Source organism: Rhinoraja longicauda, chromosome 21 (assembly GCF_053455715.1).
Source record: "Rhinoraja longicauda isolate Sanriku21f chromosome 21, sRhiLon1.1, whole genome shotgun sequence".
In the NCBI taxonomy this organism is placed as follows: domain Eukaryota; kingdom Metazoa; phylum Chordata; class Chondrichthyes; order Rajiformes; family Arhynchobatidae; genus Rhinoraja; species Rhinoraja longicauda.
The window spans coordinates 22,697,346-22,718,744 of NC_135973.1; the positions used below are offsets into that span (position 1 = coordinate 22,697,346).

Genomic DNA, 21,399 nt, shown 5'->3' on the forward strand with positions numbered 1-21,399 from the left:
AGAAAATGATTTCTAAGGCTTTATGCAATGTACAAGAAAATCATGATGCACGGCAGCTTCAGTTGACTGTCTGTTTGTCTGTCTGTCTGTCTGTCTGTCTGTCTAAAACGCTCGGTTTGTTTGTGTATATGTTTATGTGTGTACCTTGCCCTCTACACAGCCAAAACGGTACAAAACAGCGCGACAATTTTAGGCCCACCCTACTCACCATTCCCCCGTGGTCTAATTAAACCTACTTTTGTTACTTTTAAAAAACAATTTACCTAATTAACTTTAATAAATGTGCCCCCCCCCCCCCGGGGGACCAGCGGGAGGACTAGTGCCCGTCCCTGCATGCCCTGCGCCTGACCTTCCTCCCGTGGTGCAGCGCGTGGCAGAGGATCCACAAGATGGCCCTCCCCGCCGATTGCAGCCGAGCTGCAGGAGATGCTTCAGCTCCACGCCTGGCCCGCAGGAGAAATGGGGCAGAGGTCAGAGCCAGGGTAGGGGGGGGTGCTGCACCAATGCAGGAGAGGTTTGGACCCAACGGGTGTACTTGGTCCAGTAATATTTAAAGCTGTTGTCAGAAAACAATTTCCCTCAAGCCAATCAAGATAGTTTTTATACCTGAAGTGTGTGGGGATACGGAATGAACATAATTCTTAAAATATATATTGTTTTAAGTTTAAAGATCAACCACTTTCTTCTCATTAAGTTGCTTTTGTAGTTATTCCACATTTGCTTGAATAATGCTTCTATTTTGCCCCATCTCATAAACTAGATTATACACATACAACAAGATCAGCAAAACAGGTGTTCTGGAATGTGATTAAAACTTTCTTATTAAATTAATTTTATAAGCAAATCTGGCATTGATTAAATCAAAGGCAAACCTCAAATTTATAAAAAGCTTTCATATATCGTTAACATTTACCTCCCCACTCTTCACCATTGTGGGCACATCTCCAATTCCAATGGTTTTGGGTTAGAGATAGCTATTCTCGATCATGTTAATAGCACTTCTGTGCAATGCTGTCCATATTTTAGACAATTTTAAGCAGGAAAAATGTTTACAGTGCTTTCACAAAATTGAGTAATTACAAGTTTATCATGTGCTTTAAAATTTGGCACAATATAAATCTGTCCATGTTCGTATTTGAGGTCTGTGTTGAGTTACTTAACTGGAACCATCTTCCAATTTGGAGTTAAAAGGAAACAAATTCCCAGTCTTGATATTTTGCCTACAACATGTATTTTGAGAACAAACTCTCAAGCTTCTCATTGAAAGCCTGGATCCAAACTGGCTTTCAGTAGCTATGAATGAACACAATTCTAGGTTCATATGGCAAAATATATCACGGCATCGGCAAATAGCTGATAGAAGATATCATATTTCACCCCACCCAACACAACCGCCCCGTGCCCCCATATATTTCTCCTGTCGGTACTGATTTTACTTACACAGTACACTTAGAGATGCCAGCAGTCCTCTGAAGCTCAGTCAAGTGCCCATTTATTATCTGTGGCAGTGGTCAATGAAAATAGATTCAAACTTCATTTCACTGCTGAATGAGAGTGTGCACTATTGAAAGATCACCTATAAAATACATTAAACTAGACATCGAGGCAGGTATCAAAAACACAATGCCAATAATCCTGAAATCATTGGCACCAATTCCAGTATTTTTCCGCAATGCAACATTAAGTAACAGATGACCTGATCCCAGCTTGTGTTGGTGAACACTGGGACCTTCATGGATTCAAAATGACTGATATTTGCATCAACATCACTGTACTTAGCAATTCATTTAAAAAGTGCATTGATTCCCAAGTGATGTAACAAAAAAATCACCCGGAGAAAACACACACGGTCACTGGGAGAACGTACAAACTCCGTACAGACAGTACCCGTAGCTAGGATCGAACCTAGGTCTCTGGCGCTGTGAGGCAGCAGCTCTACAAAATGAAAAAATTAGCAGTTTATGGTTAAAATCATTGTTTCTTGATTGCACTCCAGATTAAGAGATGTGCTCAGTAATAAAATTAAAATGCACCCAAATACTTTATGTTAACCTCAGCTAATGATGAACTACAACAATTGTTCATCCCAGTTTGGCAAAAAAATAAATCAGGGAAGGTAGTGCATCCGTGGCTAACAAGGAAGATTAGGGATAGTATCAAAACAAAAGATGAAGCGTACAAATTAGCAAGAAAAAGCAGTCTACCAGAGGACTGGGAGAAATTCAGAGTCCAGCAGAGGAGGACAAAGGGCTTAATTAGGAAAGGGAAAATAGATTATGAAAGAAAACTGGCAGGGAACATAAAAACTGACTGCAAAAGCTTTTATAGATATGTGAAGAGAAAAAGATTAGTTAAAACAAATGTAGGTCCCTTGCAGTCAGAAACAGGTGAATTGATCATGGGGAACAAGGACATGGCAGGCCAATTGAATAACTACTTTGGTTCTGTCTTCACTAAGGAAGACATAAATAATCTGCCGGAAATAGCAGGGGACCAGGGGTCAAATGAGATGGAGGAACTGAGTGAAATCCAGTTTAGTCGGGAAGTGGTGTTAGGTAAATTGAATGGATTAAAGGCCGATAAATCCCCAGGGCCAGATAGGCTGCATCCCAGAGTGCTTAAGGCGGTAGCCCCAGAAATAGTGGATGCATTAGTGATAATTTTTCAAAACTCTTTAGATGCTGGAGTAGTTCCTGAGGATTGGAGGGTAGCTAATGTAACCCCACTTTTCAAAAAGGGAGGGAGAGAGAAAACAGGGAATTACAGACCAGTTAGTCCAACATCAGTAGTGGGGAAAATGCTAGAGTCAGTTATTAAAGATGGGATAGCAGCACATTTGGAAAATGGTGAAATCATTGGACAAAGTCAGCATGGATTTATGAAAGGTAAATCATGTCTGACGAATCTTATAGAATTTTTCGAGGATGTAACTAGTAGAGTGGATAAGGGAGAACCAGTGGATGTGTTATATCTGGACTTTCAGAAGGCTTTCGACAAGGTCCCACATAAGAGATTAGTATGCAAACTTAAAGCACACGGTATTGTGGGTTCAGTATTGATGCGGATAGAGAACTGGCTGGCAGACAGGAAGCAAAGAGTAGGAATAAACGGGTCCTTTTCAGAATGGCAGGCAGTGACTAGTGGGGTACCGCAAGGCTCAGTGCTGGGACCCCAGCTATTTACAATATATATTAATGATTTAGACGAGGGAATTGAATGCAACATCTCCAAGTTTGCGGATGATACGAAGCTGGGGGGCAGTGTTAGCTGTGAGGAGGATGCTAGGAGGCTGCAACGTGACTTGGATAGGTTAGGTGAGTGGGCAAATGCATGGCAGATGCAGTATAATGTGGATAAATGTGAGGTTATCCACTTTGGTGGCAAGAACAGGAAAGCAGACTATTACCTGAATGGTGGCCGATTAGGAGAAGGGGATATGCAACGAGACCTGGGTGTCGTGGTACACCAGTCATTGAAAGTAGGCATGCAGGTGCAGCAGGCAGTGAAGAAAGCGAATGGTATGTTAGCATTCATAGCGAGGGGATTTGAGTAGAGGAGCAGGGAGGTTCTGCTGCAGTTGTACAGGGCATTGGTGAGACCACACCTGGAGTATTGCGTACAGTTTTGGTCTCTAATCTGAGGAAAGACATTCTTGCCATAGAGGGAGTACAGAGAAGGTTCACCAGATTGATTCCTGGGATGGCAGGACTTTCATATGAAGAAAGACTGGATAGACTCGGCTTGTACTCGCTGGAATTTAGAAGATTGAGGGGGGATCTTATAGAAACTTACAAAATTCTTAAGGGATTGGACAGGCTAGATGCAGGAAGATTGTTCCCGATGTTGGGGAAGTCCAGAACAAGGGGTCACAGTTTAAGGATAAGGGGGAAGTCTATTAGGACCGAGATGAGAACGTTTTTTTTCACACAGAGAGTGGTGAATCTGTGGAATTCTCTGCCACAGAAGGTAGTTGAGGCCAGTTCATTGGCTATATTTAAGAGGGAGTTAGATGTGGCCCTTGTGGCTAAAGGGATCAGGGGATATGGAGAGAAGGCAGGTACGGGATACTGAGTTGGCTGATCAGCCATGATCATATTGAATGGTGGTGCAGGCTCGAAGGGCCGAATGGCCTACACCTGCACCTATTTATGTTTCTAAGAAAAATACACTCTAAAGGGCATAGCCATGATACATCTGTTTGGTTCCATTTTATATTTAACATTAGTGATTATTTTCACTCAATTTCTTGGAAATTGCTGGGACTTTGGGAAGATATTATTTGAAATATCCTTTGCACTGTTGCCTTATGCAATACTGTTAAATTTTAGCAATAGAGAGTTCTTATAATTAGGAATTCATCTTCAATACTTTTGCTGGTGTAAATGTTTGGAAGTGAAGATTAACAATAATACACTTTTGTCTTAAGTGAGCTGTCAGACTATGTTCTTGTTTTACAGGGAGAGCTAAACAACTGTTCAAATTCAGTAATAATCAGGTAGGATTAAAAAGTAGAACAAATTAGGCATCTTGAAAATGCTTCATATAATAGTTATAAAATCAGTGGGACTCTTCACTATTGTTCAATTGCATTTAGTTTCCCTTGCAGCACTGACTGAAAATGGAACAATACACATTGGTTTATAAGGCCTGATCACGAGCTGTCATGTCGAAGATAGTCATTAGCATGATTGAAATAGGACACAATGATAATCTTGAACAGCGGATCAAATTATCTCTATGGCCTTTATTGGTAAAATGACTGCTAAATTCCTCACGATCAACATTAGGGATGCCACCTGTGACAGGAAGCTTAAAAGAACCAGTTTGGATTTGTCTAAACTGTATAGAGGACAGGCTGCTTCAGAATAAATGACTTATCTTCTATCCCTCTAAGCCTAATCAAAACCAACAAAACATGAATGGATATTCGCCTTTTGCAGACAAGCACAGCTGTACGAGAATTAAAGACACAAAATAATTTTTATAATTCAAGACAAAGCAATTTGCTGGTTAGACATTGGACAAAATCCATTCCTTTATCAAGACTGCACTAGGTTCCATAGTTAAAAGATGAAAGATTCAACGCACAAACTCAAAGCTATTTTATCAGTTAGAAATAAGAGTCTCTGGTGGAAAAAACATAAAAATTATCTAGGAAAGGCATTAGCCCTATGTTTTCCTCCATTTCAAACAAAGTTCTAACTCAATGTTAATTATTGTTCCTTCCTCACAACTCAAACTATATGCTGGTATTTATTCACAAAATGCTGGAGTAACTCAGCAGGTCGGGCAGCATCTCAGGAGAGAAGGAATGGGTGACGTTTCGGGTCGAGACCCTTCTTCAGACTGATGTCAGGGGGGCGGGACAAAGAAAGGATATAGGTGGAGACAGGAAGACCGTGGGAGATCTGGGAAGGGGGAGGGGAAGAGAGGGACAGAGGAACTATCTAAAGTTGGAAAAGTTAATGTTCATACCGCTGGGCTGCAAGCTGCCCAGGCGAAATATGAGGTGCTGTTCCTCCAATTTCCGGTGGGCCTCACTATGGCACTGGAGGAGGCCCATGACAGAAAGGTCAGACGGAGTGGGAAGGGGAGTTGAAGTGCTCAGCCACCAGGAGATCAGGTTGGTTAAGGCAGACTGAGCGAAGGTGTAGAGCGAAGCGATCGCCGAGCCTGCGTTTGGTTTCACCGATGTAAAGAAGTTGACATCTAGAGCAGCGGATGCAATAGATGAGGTTGGAGGAGGTGCAGGTGAACCTCTGTCTCACCTGGAAAGACTGTTTGGGTCCTTGGATGGAGTTGAGGGGGGAGGTAAAGGGACAGGTGTTGCATCTCCTGCGGTTGCAGGGGAAAGTGCCCGGGGATGGGGTGGTTTGGGTAGGAAGGGACGAGTGGACCAGGGAGTTACGGAGGGAACGGTCTCTGCAGAACGCAGAAAGGGGAGGGGATGGGAAGATGTGGCCAGTGGTGGGGTCCCGTTGGAGGTGACGGAAATGTTGGCGAATGATTTGTTGGATACGCTGGCTGGTGGGGTGGAAGGTGAGAACGAGGGGGATTCTGTCCTTGTTACGAATTGGGGGAGGGGGAGCAAGAGCGGAGCTGCGGGATGTAGAAGAGACCCTAGTGAGAGCCTCATCTATAATGGAAGAGGGGAAGCCCCGTTTCCTGAAGAATGAGGACATCTCTGATGCCCTAGTGTGAAACACCTCATCCCGGGCGCAGATGAGGCGTAGACGGAGGAATTGGGAGTAGGGGATAGACTTTTTGCAGGAGACAGGGTGGGAAGAAGTGTAGTCCAGATAGCTGTGCGAGTCAGTGGGTTTATAGTAGATGTCAGTCACTAGTCTGTCTCGTGTGATGGAGATGGTGAGATCCAGAAACGGGAGGGAGATATCGGAGATAGTCCAGGTATATTTAAGGGCAGGATGGAAATTGGAAGTGAAGTGTATGAAGTCAAGTATGAAGCCTTAAATATAAAGGGTCTCGAGAAGAAGGGTCTCGACCCGAAACGTCACCCATTCCTTCTCTCCTGAGATGCTGCCTGACCTGCTGAGTTACTCCAGCATTTTGTGAATAAATACCTTTGATTTGTACCAGCATCTGCAGTTATTTTCTTAAACTAAATGCTGGAATCCCTACCTTTTTATTAGGGAAACACTATAGTCATGATAACTGGTGGTAAAACAAGAGGGCTGATCAACAATTTATCAAGGCATGTAGTCAAAGACAATAATCCCAATGCTATCCATATTCCAAGAAAATGTAAAAAGAAATCCACAGCAACTACTATTTAAAGCATACCAGTTACATGAAAGAACACAAGAAACAGAAATAGTAGTAGGCTATTCAATGAAATCAATGCTAAAAATTTCATTCAAACAGTCTGAAGAAGAGTCCTGATCCAAAAAATCACCTATCCATCTCCTGAGACGTTGCTGAGTTACTCCAGCTCCTAGTGTCATTTCTACATTTCACATTCCTGCCTGTTCTCTCTACTCCTTACAAACTGACCAATTCCTACAAACCGAAAATTTGTCTGTCCTGGCCTTGGACTATATTCAACCATGCATTGACACTTGGATTTAAACAAAATCTTTGTATCTGCACAATGAACTAACGCACTCTGTATTAAAAATAATAAAAAATAATTTTGAGCTGCACTAAAGTAAAATATTTTATGATCTTCACAATGGCAAACTGATTTTAAGTTTGCAACACATTCAAAATTCACAAACAATAATTCATTTAAAGTTTCATACACACATTTTAATTAATATAATTAATATTTTCCATTTTCCACTTTTGTGAAGGCACGATGCACCTAAAGCCTCTAATGGGAGTATGCTGAGATCACGCATAAACAGTGGCAGGAGTCCATATCTGAAGCAACCCATTCCTTCTTCTCTGTCAAGTACTTATATTACCTGTTACCTCTGCAAAAGATTTTCAGTGATATCAGAATGCAGAACTCGAATGGAAGCAACTCATCTTTGAAATATATTCCCACAATTCTTTTAAGCATTCGCACAAATTTAGACCTTGTAACATTCAATGGTTCAATTATATTTTATTATCACATGTAACTGGGTAAACATTTATTTTTTGCACAGTTCAACAAAAATCTTACTATAACTAGGCTACTTAAGTACAAGTATACGAGCAGTAGATAACACTGAGTACACAAGGTATCACAAAATGCTGGAGTAACTCAGCAGGTCAGGCAGCATCTAGGAGAGAAGGAATGGGTGACGTTTCGGGTCGAAACCCTTCTTCAGACTGAGTACACAAGAGTCGCCACGGTCCATTTTGTATGATTCAAGTGCAAAGCTGTTAAAAATGTAGAGTCTTCACTTTGCCAAAAAGGCCCATTGTCCTGGTGGCAGCAATGGGTAAGAGCTGCAGGGTCTACCTGATAAGGCAATGTTGTTGGTGCCCTCCATCACTGATCTGTGCACTGCAGGCCACATCCAATCCATGCGCTTGGCCACTTGGAGCTTTGTCTCTTGTACTCGAACCTCAGGCTGTTACAGGGCCTTCAGCAGTGTGTCCCGCCAACGCTTCAACCCAGACATATCAATCGCCGAATGTGCGATCGATCACCTCACACGGCCACTGCTCCAACACAATGCAGCCGACCTCAGAGCATCCACAACACCTTCAAGGGCGTGAGAAGAAATACCCCAGCCCCCTTACCACCAGTTGTTTTCCTGTTGGCAGTTCCCGTGCACCATTAGCAAACATAGAAGGAATAGCTCCAGGTGGCAGTAGCTCTGGCACCTGGCTTTGCAGCACACGCTGCGCCACGCACTCACCATCCGATGTTACAGAACCCAAATCCTGACAAAGTCAGATTAATCTCAGAGGAGTCTGGACGAGTAACTGCAATACATTTTCCAGATGGTATACAAAGCAGCCACATTGTGATGATTTAAGGCAATGGACAAAATTCTAATCAAGGAGCTGCAGTCTGTTTTGTTCTTGAGTGTAGTTGGAGCTTCAAGTTGTTGAAGTTTAATTTATCCTGGCAAATGGATACTATTCCAACATACTTCTGACTTGGACATGCTGACAACAGTTTTGGAGATTTAGGAGGCAATTTAGCTGCAAGAAACCCAGCTTTTAATCTGTCTTGTAAACACAATATTTGTGGCTGGTCCACTTGAGTTTCTGGTCAATGGTGACTGCGTCTCCCAGGTTGTTGAAGACATGTAGGGACAGGTGTCTCATCTCCTGCGATTGCAAGGGATAGTACTTGGGAAGGGGTCAGGTTGGTTAGGAGGAGATAAACAAACCAAGGAGCTGCAGTGGAAATGGTCTCCATGGAAAGCGAAAGTTGGTGTGGACGATGTGACTTGTGGCGGGATCACATTGAAAGTGGTGGAAATGTAGGCGAATCGGAGGCTGGTGGGGATCAGGAAAACTCTATCCTTGTTCCATCTGTGGGGAGGGGGAGCGAAAGTAGAACCATGTGACACAGAGGAGACACATGGGAGGGTTGCAATCACAACAGCAGGGGGGAAACCATGTTTGCAAAAGAAAGAGTAGAAAGCTTCATATTGGGAGCAGGGAGGCAGAGATGGAGAAATTGAGAGTTAGGGATGCCATACTTCCAAGAGACAGGGTGGGTGGAGGTGGAGTCAAATCTGAATGAAGGGTCCCAACCCAGACTTCATCTGTTCAAAGCCTCCACAAATACTGCCTGACCTGCTGATTTCCTCCAGGATTTGCTCAAGTAGGTTATGTTTGCTCCCTAATTAGTCACACAGACCCATCTGAAAACTTTGCCCACCAAGACACAGCCAGTTTGATAATGACAATGGACACTGAAATCCACCATTCAAAACGTATTCTGTGCCCTTGCTGGTTTCAACAATTCGATCAAGCACTGTTCAGGAAAGAGAGGTGCTTATTAATTACATCAATAAGTGGGAATTGGGAGGTGATTTTGATGCCCTTTTTTGAACTGATGCTATGAGACCATCATGGGCACTGGAAGAAATTTTGAGGGCTCCCTCCTGCATTATAATAATAATTAACCACAACCTTTGGTGGGTCTATCCTGTTGGTGAGAGAGAACTTAACACGGTTTGTTGACAGAGTGCCTTTAAAGTACAATTTTATGTGTACATTAAGTCTGATTGTTGCTTGAATAGGTTGTAGAGATATCAGACACCAGATGATTGAGATTTTTAAAATTATTTTCAGATTCTAACGAGCCAGTTACACCATGCAACCACAAACGAACTGCATTTAAATGTAACCCAATACCCTTTTCTGTCCACATGGCCTCAAACTGCCTAACCTTTCTGTCTCTTTCCCATTCCAATTTCTGTTCTCTTTTCCTACACTGTTTCACAAAGTTGAACATCAGCACAAAGAGCAACCACAGTTCATCCTATAATTTGGCATATTATAGTGTACTTGACTTAACATGGATAGCAACAATTTCACATAATCAGCATCTCTCGCATTTTTAATTTCAGATTTCCAGCATCCCTTCCACATTCTTTTGATAATTTCGGGTAATTATGTTTGCAGTTACACCTACTCTACATGCCTGTCGCCCTGCACTCTCTCTTTTATCAATTCATTTTTCCTGCCTTCCACCCTTTTGCCTACTTTAACCTTATTCCATTGTCACCTTCCTGAACTGCTGCAGTCGATCTGAAAATGCTCCATTTGTTAGCACATGAAACATCCAGCAGTGAAGTGCCGCCTCTCCTACCTTCTCAGGAAATTCATTTCCATCATAATAACTGCAGTCCACAAACCACTCCAGGCAGATGTTCGGCGAGCATTTGAGGAATGATACACCAAACAATACTCTTGTTCTGTCCACATGGCCTCAAACTGCCTACCTTTTCTGTCTCTTTCTCTTTCCAATTTCTGTTCTCTTTTCCTACACTGTTTCACAAAGTTCAACAAACACCAGATGGCATGCTCTAATGCCTTCACCCTCCTAGCAATGCCATTGCCAGGAACTTCAACAAGGCTAGCTTGAAGAGGACTACCATCGGCACATTTCCTGCTGAACCACAGAATCAAATGCTCTTGACCACTGCTACTCTATCATCGGAGATGCTTATCACTCCATCACATGCCGGCACATTGTAAAAATTAGACACCCAGCTGTGATCTTTCCTACATATATTCAGCCACTGAAGAAGGTGGTCCAAAGAGGTCAGGGAAGGCAGACAATTGCTTAGACTCGATAGACGAGGCAATGTTCAAGCACTCAGCAATGGACCTCAACAAATACATCATGGTTCTTACTAACATCATAAGGAAATGTGTAGAGACAAGTGTTCCTATCCAGACCATCCAAGTGTTCCCTAAGCAGAAGCTTGGATGAAGCAGGTGATCTTCAATCTACTGACTAGACCTGCTATGATCAGATCGGACAATCCAGAGTCATACAAGAAGTTCAGGTATGGGCTTCAGAAGGCAATCACGAATGTAAAGAGACACTTCTTAATTAAACTGGAGGCTCAGACGAATGAACAGCTTGCATGCCATCTTCTCCTACAATGTGAAACAGAATAGGTGAGATGACAACAAAACATCATTCCCGGGCAACTTAATGCTTTCTTTCTATGCACGCTTCAAAAAGGGAGAACAATGTACCTTCACGATAATCCAGTGATCTCAGTCTCCATGGTCAAAGTCAGAAGACCTTCATCAGGTTGAACCTTGAAGAGCATCCGGCCCTGATGGTATATCTGGCTGCATTCTCAAGTTTTCATGGACACCTTCAACCTCTCACTACTATGGTCCGAGATCCCCACCTGGTTTAAACCGACATCCATAATACTGGTGCCCAAGAAGAACAAGGCAACATGTCACATTGACCATCAACTGGTGGTACTCACATCCATTGTGAATAAGTGCTTTGAGAGATTCTCAATAGCACAAATCAACTCCTACCACTAATAAACTGCATCCACATTAATTCACATACCAGCACAAAGATTAACATCAAATGTCATCTTGTTGTTGCTCCATTCTGCGATGGACCACTTGGACAGCAGGAATACTTAGGTCAGGCTGTTGTTCATCGACTACAGCTTAGAGTTCAAGATCAAAATTAGGAGTTTGTACATTCTCCCTGTGACCGCATGGGGTGTTCCCTGGGTACCCCGGTTTCCTCCCACACTCCAAAGGTGTACAGGTTTGTAGGTTAATTGGCTTCGGTAAATTTGTAAATTCTCCCTCGTGTGCAGGACACATTATCAAACTCAGGGTATAGGATCTCTGCTCCTCCCTATACCACGGAATCCTCGACTTCGTCATCCCCAAATCAGTGCAGATTTACGACGACATCTCATCCTCACTGAACATGAGCATAGGGGCACCTCTGGTTTGCATGCTCAGTCCCCTGCTCTATCCTCTCTATGCCCAAGACTGTGGAACTAGACACAGTTCCAATTTGCTGATGATACCACCATTGTCTTACAAATAACGGGCATCGTTGGGTCAGAGTTCTGGGGGGGGGGGGGGGGGGGGGGGGGGGAGAGATTGATGATTTGCTTAAGTGCTTTCAGAAGAACAATCTTGCATTTAACATTAGAAAGATCAAGGAGATGGCTGCTGACTTCAGGAAAGGAAAGCTGAGGGTCCATGACCTGTCTTCATTGGCGGGATAGATTTGAGTTCCTGGAGGTGCACATCTCTGATAATGCCCAGCATATTGACACAAGCACAAAGAAAGCTCACCAACAACTCTGCTTACTCAGAGGTTTGAGGAGATTTGACATGCTGCTGAGCACTCTCTCAAGCCTCTCCACAGAAGAGCATATAGACTGATTGCATCTGCAACTGGGTTAGAATTCAAACCTCCAGAATGAAGGAAGCTGTCGAAAATAGTAGATATTGCCCAATCCATCATGGGTACTAACCTCCCCACCATGGAAGGGATCTACAAGAAGCGCTGCCTAAAGAGGGAAGCTAATATTATCAAGAACTAGCACCACTCAGGGCACACTGTGTTTTTCCCCAATGCTACCGTCAAGAAGATAGGACAGAAGCCCGAGAATCATTACCTCCCGGTTCAAGAATGATAGACAATAGGTGCAGGAGTAGGCCATTCGGCCCTTCAAGCCAGCACCGCCATTCAATGTGATCATGGCTGATCATTCACAATCAGTACCCCATTCCTCTCACCATACCCCCTGACTCCGCTATCATTAAGAGCTCAATCTAACTCTCTCTTGAAAGCATCCAGAGAATTGGCCTCCACTGCCTTCTGAGGCAGAGAATTCCACAGATTCACAACTCTCTGACTGAAAAAGTTTTTCCTCATCTCCGTTCTAAATGGCCTACCCCTTATTCTTAAACTGTGGCCCCTGGTTCTGGACTCCCCCAACATTGGGAACGTTTCCTGCCTCTAATGTGTCCAACCCCTTAATAATCTTATATGTTTCAATCAGATCCCCTCTCATCCTTCTAAAGTCCAGTGTATACAAGCCTAGTCCCTCCAGTCTTTCAACATACGACAGTCCCGCCATTCCGGGAATTAACCTAGTGAACCTAAGCTGCACTCCCTCAATAGCAAGAATGTCCTTCCTCAAATTTGGAGACCAAAACTGCACACAGTACTCCAGGTGCGGTCTCAGTAGGGCCCTGTACTACTGCAGAAGGACCTCTTTGCTCCTATACTCAACTCCTCTTGTCATAAAGGCCAACATGCCATTAGCTTTCTTCACTGCCTGCTGTACCTGCATGCTTACTTTAAGTGACTGATGAACAAGGACACCCAGATCTCTTTGTACTTCCCCATTTCCTAACTTGACACCATTCAGATAATAATCTGCCTTCCTGTTCTTACCACCAAAGTGGATAACCTCACATTTATCCACATCTGCCATGCATCTGCCCACTCACACAACCTGTCCAAGTCACCCTGCATCCTCATAGCATCCTCCTCACAGTTCACACTGCCACCCAGCTTTGTGTCGTCCTCAAATTTGCTAATGTGACTTTTAGTCCCTTCATCTAAGTCATTAATGTATATTGTAAATAGCTGCGGTCCCAGCACCAAGCCTTGCGGTACCCCAGTAGTCACTGCCTGCCATTCTGAAAGGGACCCGTTAATCCCTACTCTTTGTTTCCTGTCTGCCAACCAATTTTCTATCCATGTCAGTACCCTACCCCCAATACCATGTGCTCTAATTTTGCCCACTAATCTCCTATGTGGGACCTTATCAAAGGCTTTCTGAAAGTCCAGGTACACTACATCCACTGGCTCTCCCATGTCCATTTTCCTAGTTACATCCTCAAAAAATTCCAGAAGCTTAGTCAAGCATAATTTCCCCTTCGTAAATCCATGCTGACTCGGAACGATCCTGTTACTGCTACCCAAATATTCTGCAATGGGTTTTTTTATAATTGACTCCAGCATCTTACCCACCACTGATGTCAGGCTAATTGGTCTATAATTACCCATTTTCTCTCTCCCTCCTTTCTTAAAAAGTGGGATAACATTAGCTACCCTCCAATCCACGGGAACTAATCCTGAATCTATAGAACATTGGAAAATGATCACCAATGCATCCACGATTTCAAGAGCCACTTCTTTAAGTACCCTGGGATGCAGACCAACAGGCCCTGGGGATTTATCAGCCTTCAGTCCCATCAGTCTACCCAACACCATTTCCTGCCTAATGTGAATTTCCTTCAGTTCCTCTGTCACCCTAGGACCTCTGTCCACTAGTACATCTGGGAGATTGTTTGTGTCTTCCTTAGTGAAGACAGATCCAAAGTACCTGTTCAACTCATCTGCCATTTCCTTGTTCCCCATAATAAATTCACCTGCTTCTGTCTTCAAGGGACCCACATTTGTCTTAACTATTTTTTTTCTCTTCACATACCTAAATAAGCTTTTACTATCCACTTTTATATTCTTGGCTAGCTTACTTTCGTAGCTCATCTTTTCTCCCCATATTGCCTTTTTAGTTATCTTCTGTTGCTCTTTAAAAGAGTCCCAATCCTCTGGCTTCCCGCTCATCTTTGCTATGTTATACTTTTATTTTTATACTGTCTTTTATTTTTATACTGTCCTTGACTTCCCTTGTCAGCCACAGTCGCCTCTTACTCCTCTTAGAATCTTTCTTCCTCTTTGGAATGAACTGATCCTGCACCTTCTGTATTATTCCCAGAAATACCTGCCATTGTTGTTCCACTGTCTTCCCTGCTAGGGTCTCTTTCCAGTCAACTCTGGCCAGCTCCTCCCTCATGCCTCCATAGTCCCCCTTGCTCAACTGCAATACTGACACTTTCGAAGAACAGCTTCTTCCCATCAACCATCAGGCTCTTGAACCACCGTGCAAAACCCTAACCATAATCCTACCTCACCACCAAACCCCTACAGACTTTGCACTACCACAAATGATCGAGTAATTTATTATGTATTTATTGTTGTTGCGTCTAATGCACCTGTAAATCTGCAGCAAGTAAGAATTTCATTGTTCCGGTTCATGACATGACAACCGCTCATGACTCTTGATTCCTCCCCTCCCTCTTTTTTCTGCATCTTAAAACCTGTTCAAAGGTCATTGAGCTCTAACTTTAACTGTTTCTCTCTCCAAAGATGCCTGGCCTGTTGAGTATTTCCAGGATTTTTTTTCTTTCACCACCCCCACTCAAAGCCCACACATTCTTGCCCAAGTTCAGAAGGTAAATCTTTGAAGCAAAGTAAAAAAACTAACCAGAACAAATTAATCAAATCATCATTTAACATTCAGTAAAAGGCATAAGGTAGTCATCATAATTTGAAATAGAAAATATAGTTCAATTGTCAAGCTCAGAACAACAGCCAGAGCAGCATCTAGGTCAAGCTGGTGATTTTGTACTTGCCAATCGCCAATCAGCACTGGTTCTAATGTGAGTGAACTTTGGCAATTAAACTGCATCTCCTGCCAGTCATCAGAACCATGATTCAAATTACCTCTCAATCCAATGCACTACCTTCATTTCATTCGTTAGAAACAAAAGTACCTGGCACAAAAATATTTTTCTTTTGAAAGGCGATTAGGTGGGAAACAACCGCATGGACACTCTCAACAAACAACTCATGATCATAACAACGTCAAATATAATCGTAATTCAGATGACCATGCAATTTATAATGGTCCCATCAGTCTTTTCACAATTATAAAAATGAACATTGCTTTAAAATTCAATCTGATATATTATTTTACTCGTGGGGGGTGCATTACATCTTTTAAAGATATGCCAACTGATGCAATTTTGTTTACAATGTTAGACTGACAATTGCAGTGCAAGTGGGAGAAACCAGAATGTATAACACAATAATTGTTACATTATAGGCAAGTACATCATGCCATTCAGTGCGAGTATGTCTTAATCTCAAATTATAATTGCTTGAGGAAATGCACTAAATTTCACTCAATGTTCCCTGGCACTCTCTCACGCACTTGTTAAGAGCTAGACACGGGGGGGGGGGGGGGGGGGGGTCTAATTTCAGAACAAGCAAGGCATGCAGATTAAGAAAAATGTGCATTGCCACACAATACAGGCATTAAAAGTGGACATTTTTAACTGATAATCAGATCCCAGGAATGTATTTGAATTCAACGAGACAGCATGGAAACAGGCCCTTTGGCCACCAAGTCCATGCCAATCATTGATCACCCATTCACACTAGTCAGTCATAGAGTTATACGGTGTGGAAACAGGCCTTTTGGCACAACTTGCCCATGCTGACATCTACACTAGTCCCACCTGCCTGCATTTGGCCCATACCCCTCCAAACCTTTCCTATCCATGCACCTGTCCAAACGTTTCATAAACCTTGTGATAGTGCCTGCCTCAACTACCTCCTCTGGCAGCCTGTACCATATACCTACCGCCCTTTGTGTAAAAATGTTGTCCCTCAAGTTCCTATTAAATCATTCCTCCCCTCACCTTAAATCTATGTCCTTTGTTTCTTGATTCCCCTTCTCTGGGTAACCCTATCTACAGTGCCTTCCACAATGTTTGGGACAAAGACCCATCATTTATTTATTTGCCTCTGTACTCCACAATTTGAGATTTGTAATAGAAAAAAATCACATGTGATTAAAGTACACATTGTCAGATTTTATTAAAGGCCATTTTTATACATTTTGGTTTCACCAGGTAGAAATGACAGCTGTTTATACATAATCCCATTTCAGGGCACCATAATGTTTGGGACACATGGCTTCACAGGCATTTGTAATTGCTCAGGTGTGTTTAATTGCCTCCTTATTGCAGGTATAGGAGAGCTCTCAGCACCTAGTCTTTCCTCCAGTCTTTCCCTCATCTTTGGAAACGTTTATTACTGTTTATCAACACGAGAACCAAAGTTGTGCCAATGAAAGTCAATGAAGCCATTATGAGACTGAGAAACAAGAATAAAACTGTTAGAGACATCAGCCATACCTTAGGCTTACCAAAATCAACTGTTTGGAACATCATTAAGAAGAAAGAGAGCACTGGTGCGCTTACTGCAAATGGACTGGCAGGCCATGGAAGTCCTCCACAGATGATGACAGAAGAATTCTCTCTATAATAAAGAAAAATCCCCAAACACCTGTCCAACAGATCAGAAACACTCTTCGAGAGTCAGGTGTGGATTTATCAATCACCACTGTCTGCGGAAGACTTCATGAACAGAAATACAGCGGCTACACTGCAAGATGCAAACCACTGGTTAGCTGCAAAAATAGGATGGCCAGATCACAGTTTGCCAAGAAGTACTTTAAAGAGCACCAACAATTCTGGAAAAAGGTCTTGTGGACAGATGAGACGAAGATTAAATTATATCAGAGTGATGGCAAGAGCAAAGTATGGAGGAGAGAAGGAACTTCCCAAGATCCAAAGCATACCACCTCATCTGTGAAACACGGTGGTGGGGGTGTTATGGCCTGGGCATGTCTGACTGCTGAAGGTACTGGCTCACTTATCGTCATTGATGATGGTAGTAGCATAATGAATTCTGAAGTGTATAGACAAATCCTATCTGCTCAAGTTCAAACAAATGCCTCAAAACTCATTGGCCGGCGGTTCATTCTACAGCAAGACAATGATCCCAAACATACTGCTAAAGAAACAAAGGAGTCTTTCAAAGCTAAAAAATGGTCAACTCTTGAGTGGCCAAGTCAATCACTCAATCTGAACCCAATTGAGCATGCCTTTTATATGCTGAAGAGAAAACTGAAGGGTACTAGCCCCCAAAACAAGCATAAGCTAAAGATGGCTATAATACAGGCCTGGCAGAGCACCACCAGAGAAGACACCCAGCAATTGGTGACGTCCATGAATCGCAGACTTCAAGCAGCCATTGCATGCAAATGATATGCAACAAAATACTAAACAAGACTATTTTCATTTACATGACATTGCTGTGTCCCAAACATTATGGTGCCCTGAAATGGGGTACTTAACTCCCCCTCCCAATCTGACCTTCATTTTCAGAGTGAGGCCCAGCGCAAATTGGAGGAACAGCACCTCATATTTCACTTGGGTAGCTTACACCCCAGCGGTATGAACATTGACTTATCTAACTTCAAATAGCCCTTTCTTTCCCTTTCTCTCCCTCCCCCTTCCCAGTTCACATTGTCTCCAACTCCATTCCATCTCTGTCCCGCCCACTTCCCTGACATCAGTCTGAAGAAGGGTCTCCACCCAAAACGTCACCCATTCCTTCTCTCCAGAGATGCTGCCTGTCCTGTTGAGTTACTCCAGCATTTTGTCTGCCCAGGAGAATGTGCAAGCTCCACACAGATAGCACCTGAGGTCAGGATCAAACCCAGGTCTCTGGCCACATGAGGAAGCAGCTCTGCTAGCTTACAATTTAGGAGGATCATATTTTAAGTCTTAGATTTAGTTTGAAAGGTTCCACAGTTAATGTGCCCCAGTCCGGTGTGCACTCATTGCTCCCACCTCTACGCTCCTTATCCAACAACCTGTTGGGTCCATTTCACCTCCAACCTGTGGATCTGTGGAATTCACTGCCTCAGAAGATCTGTGGAATTCACTGCCTCAGAAGGCAGTGGAGGCCAAGTCTCTGAATGCATTCAAGAGAGCTAGATAGAGCTCTTAAGGGTAGCTGAGTCAGGGGGTATGGGGAGAAGGCAGGAACGGGGTACTGATTGAGAATGATCAGCTATGATCACATTGAATGGTGGTGCTGGCTCGAAGGGCCGAATGGCCTACTCCTGCACCTATTGTCTATAACCTTTGTCACTTACTCCACACGTCTGCCAATTTAATATCCCCTTACCAATATTTGCCAGGCCTTGTCCAGGCCTCCCCAATTTATTTTCCAGCTTTCTCCCCACCACAATCAAGTCTGAGGAGGGACCCCAACCCGAAAGGTAACCTGTCCATTCCCTCCACAGATCCTGCCTGACATGCTGAGTTACTCCAGCACATTGTTTCTTTTTGATAAACCAGCAACTGCAGTTCATTGTGTTTCTCTCACTGGGTGTGCAGTTGTCAATATGGGTGAAGCACCCCAAAGGTTAATTACTTGTGGGTTCCCATCAACAGTGCCAATGGGTCAACCAGCGATCACTCAAACAATTGTCACCTTTCTTAAGTGAGGGAGACACAATCATACTCAATGCAACATGATACATACAGGGAAATCATCCAAGGACCATTCGGACCCGATTTCTTCTTAAAATCCAATTACAATGTCATGCGTGTAGCTTTTTGTTTAATTTTACCTTTTCCAGCTTATCGAAATGCTCTTTGAGGAACTTCATGGGTCGTTCGGGTTTTGCAATGCAGAGGCTGACAATGCATTCCTTCAGGATTTGCTGGATGTTGTGCTTCTGGACGTAGACTTCGCATCCTTTCAAGCTCTCATCCTCCTCCATATTCGACGCCGCCATCTTTTATGCGGTTTTATGTTTATATTCGTCATAAAAAAAATAATTAAACGCCAATGAATGGCTCGGCTCGTCCAAACCCTCACGGGGCGGATTAATTACTGTGTGTGTGTGTGGGGAGGAGAGTGGAGGGGAGGGGAGTGGAGGGGAGAGGAGGGGAGTGGAGGGGGTGGGTGCGGATGGATTAGATGAGATGGGTGGGAAGAGATGTCAGTTGGGTGCCATGCCGGGTGTTGGTGGCAGCGATGGGGGTCCTCCGCCCCCTCCCTCCCTCCAACGCCAACCGCTGGCGTTTGAAAGGCAAACCGTCGGGCGCTACCCGACCGCCCCGTGTGCGCGCGCGCTGCCCCCGGGCGCGCGTTCCCATCTCTCTCCGCGCACCTACCTCTGCCCAGCAACCAGCACCAACACCAGCACCGGTCGCGCGCTCGATCACTCGCTCGCGTGGACGTCCGTCCCACTGACAGCCTGTCTCCCACCACCACTGCGCATACGCTCGGCAGCCCTCCTCCTTCCCTCCCCCGAGAGCAGAGACGCGCGTGCGCACTATACACAGCACCCCCTGAACGCCGAGAGAACGAGTCACAGGGGAAAAAGAGAGGGGAGACTGAGCATGCGCGGACTCCGCCGTTGCTGCCGACGTCGCTCAAAGCCAGAGTCCCGGTGCGCTGAGCCACTTCCCTGCAGATGCTTTTTGCAAAGATGCTGGGAATGCAGTACTGTGTTGCCAACGCTTAAGAGATTTACTGTAACGGAAATCATCCATGCTACCGGATGCTGGAGATCCAAAATAGAACCATTGCATTTTTGTTGTTGTCGCAAAACAAACCTCAGCAGATCCGGAAGCTTAAGCGGATGTTAGTGAGAGAGAAATAAAAGGACAGATTTATATCAGTGACCTTATGGATGTGTTAACCAACTTCATTGATCACTGGTGAAATGTACTGTACTCACTATACAGGAAAACTTACGAGCCCATTTTATTGACATTTAATGGTTACCAACTTTCCTAAATTAAGCAATAGAACGCAAAATAACCCGCTCCTGTTTATCTCTCATGTAACTTCATAAAAGCATCAGATTTGGAGTCTGAAGAAAGCTGTCGGCTGAGTTACTCCAGCTTTTTGTGTCAATCTTCGGTGTAAACCAGCATCTGCAGTTCCTACAGATTTGGGGCATGATACGTTTTTTTTAAAACGATTACAATTATTCCAACCCAACATCTGTCTGCATTTACACCAATGGACCTATTGGCAAATCTTATCCATCCAAATAACCCTAACCCTTTATTGATTTGTTAATAACTTTGTCAATCCTGCAGGATTTTCCTGTTGTCGCAAATTAATCTCAAAGACACTACCAGAAACAACACAAAGGTAGTAAAATAAAATGTTTCTTTTGATTTTCTCATAAGAAAATAGGAAATGGGGCAAGGAAATGGTTAGTGGTTCAACAGTTAGAATGGATCTAACCAGGTGGTTAAAAATATGTTCATAGAACAGTACAGCACAGGAACAGGCCATTTGGCCCACAATATCTGTGCCGATCATGATACCAAGACCAACACTTATCCACCTGCACATAATCAATATCCCTCTATTCCCTGCATATCCATGTACCGATACAAATCCCACTTGTATCAGCCTCCACTACCACACCCAGCAGCGCATTACATGCACTCGATATTCTCTGTGCTAAAAAATGTGCCCCGCACAGCTCCTTTGTCCCTCTCACCATGAAGCTGTGCGCACAAGTATTTAATATTCCCATCTTTGGAAAAAGGGTCTGACATTATCTATGCCTCTTATAATTTTATATACTTCTATCAGCTGCCCCCTCAACTTCCAGTATTCCAGAGAAAACAATCCAAGCCTATCCAACCTCTCCTAGCTGATATCCTCTAATCTAGGATCATTTTGATTACATTTTCTGCACCATTTCCAAAGCCTCCACATCCTTCCTGTAATGGGGCAACTAGAACTGTAGTAATCCTTTTCCAATGCACTGGTGTAACTCAGCAGGT

The 21,399-nt window shown here is 43.6% G+C and overlaps 1 protein-coding gene across 1 annotated transcript in view; it reads right to left on the reverse strand.

Moving 5' to 3' along the window:
• prkar1b (protein kinase, cAMP-dependent, regulatory, type I, beta) overlaps positions 1-19,910 on the reverse strand; it is a 100,339-nt gene extending 80,429 nt beyond the window's left edge. The window contains exons 1-2 of the mRNA XM_078418093.1: positions 19,762-19,910; positions 19,212-19,379 (exon numbers count right to left, since the gene is read on the reverse strand). Coding sequence (XP_078274219.1) covers positions 19,212-19,379 — 168 coding nt within the window. The 5' untranslated portion in view covers positions 19,762-19,910. The remainder of the gene's footprint in view (positions 1-19,211; positions 19,380-19,761) is intronic.
• Positions 19,911-21,399: the final 1,489 nt, after the last annotated feature.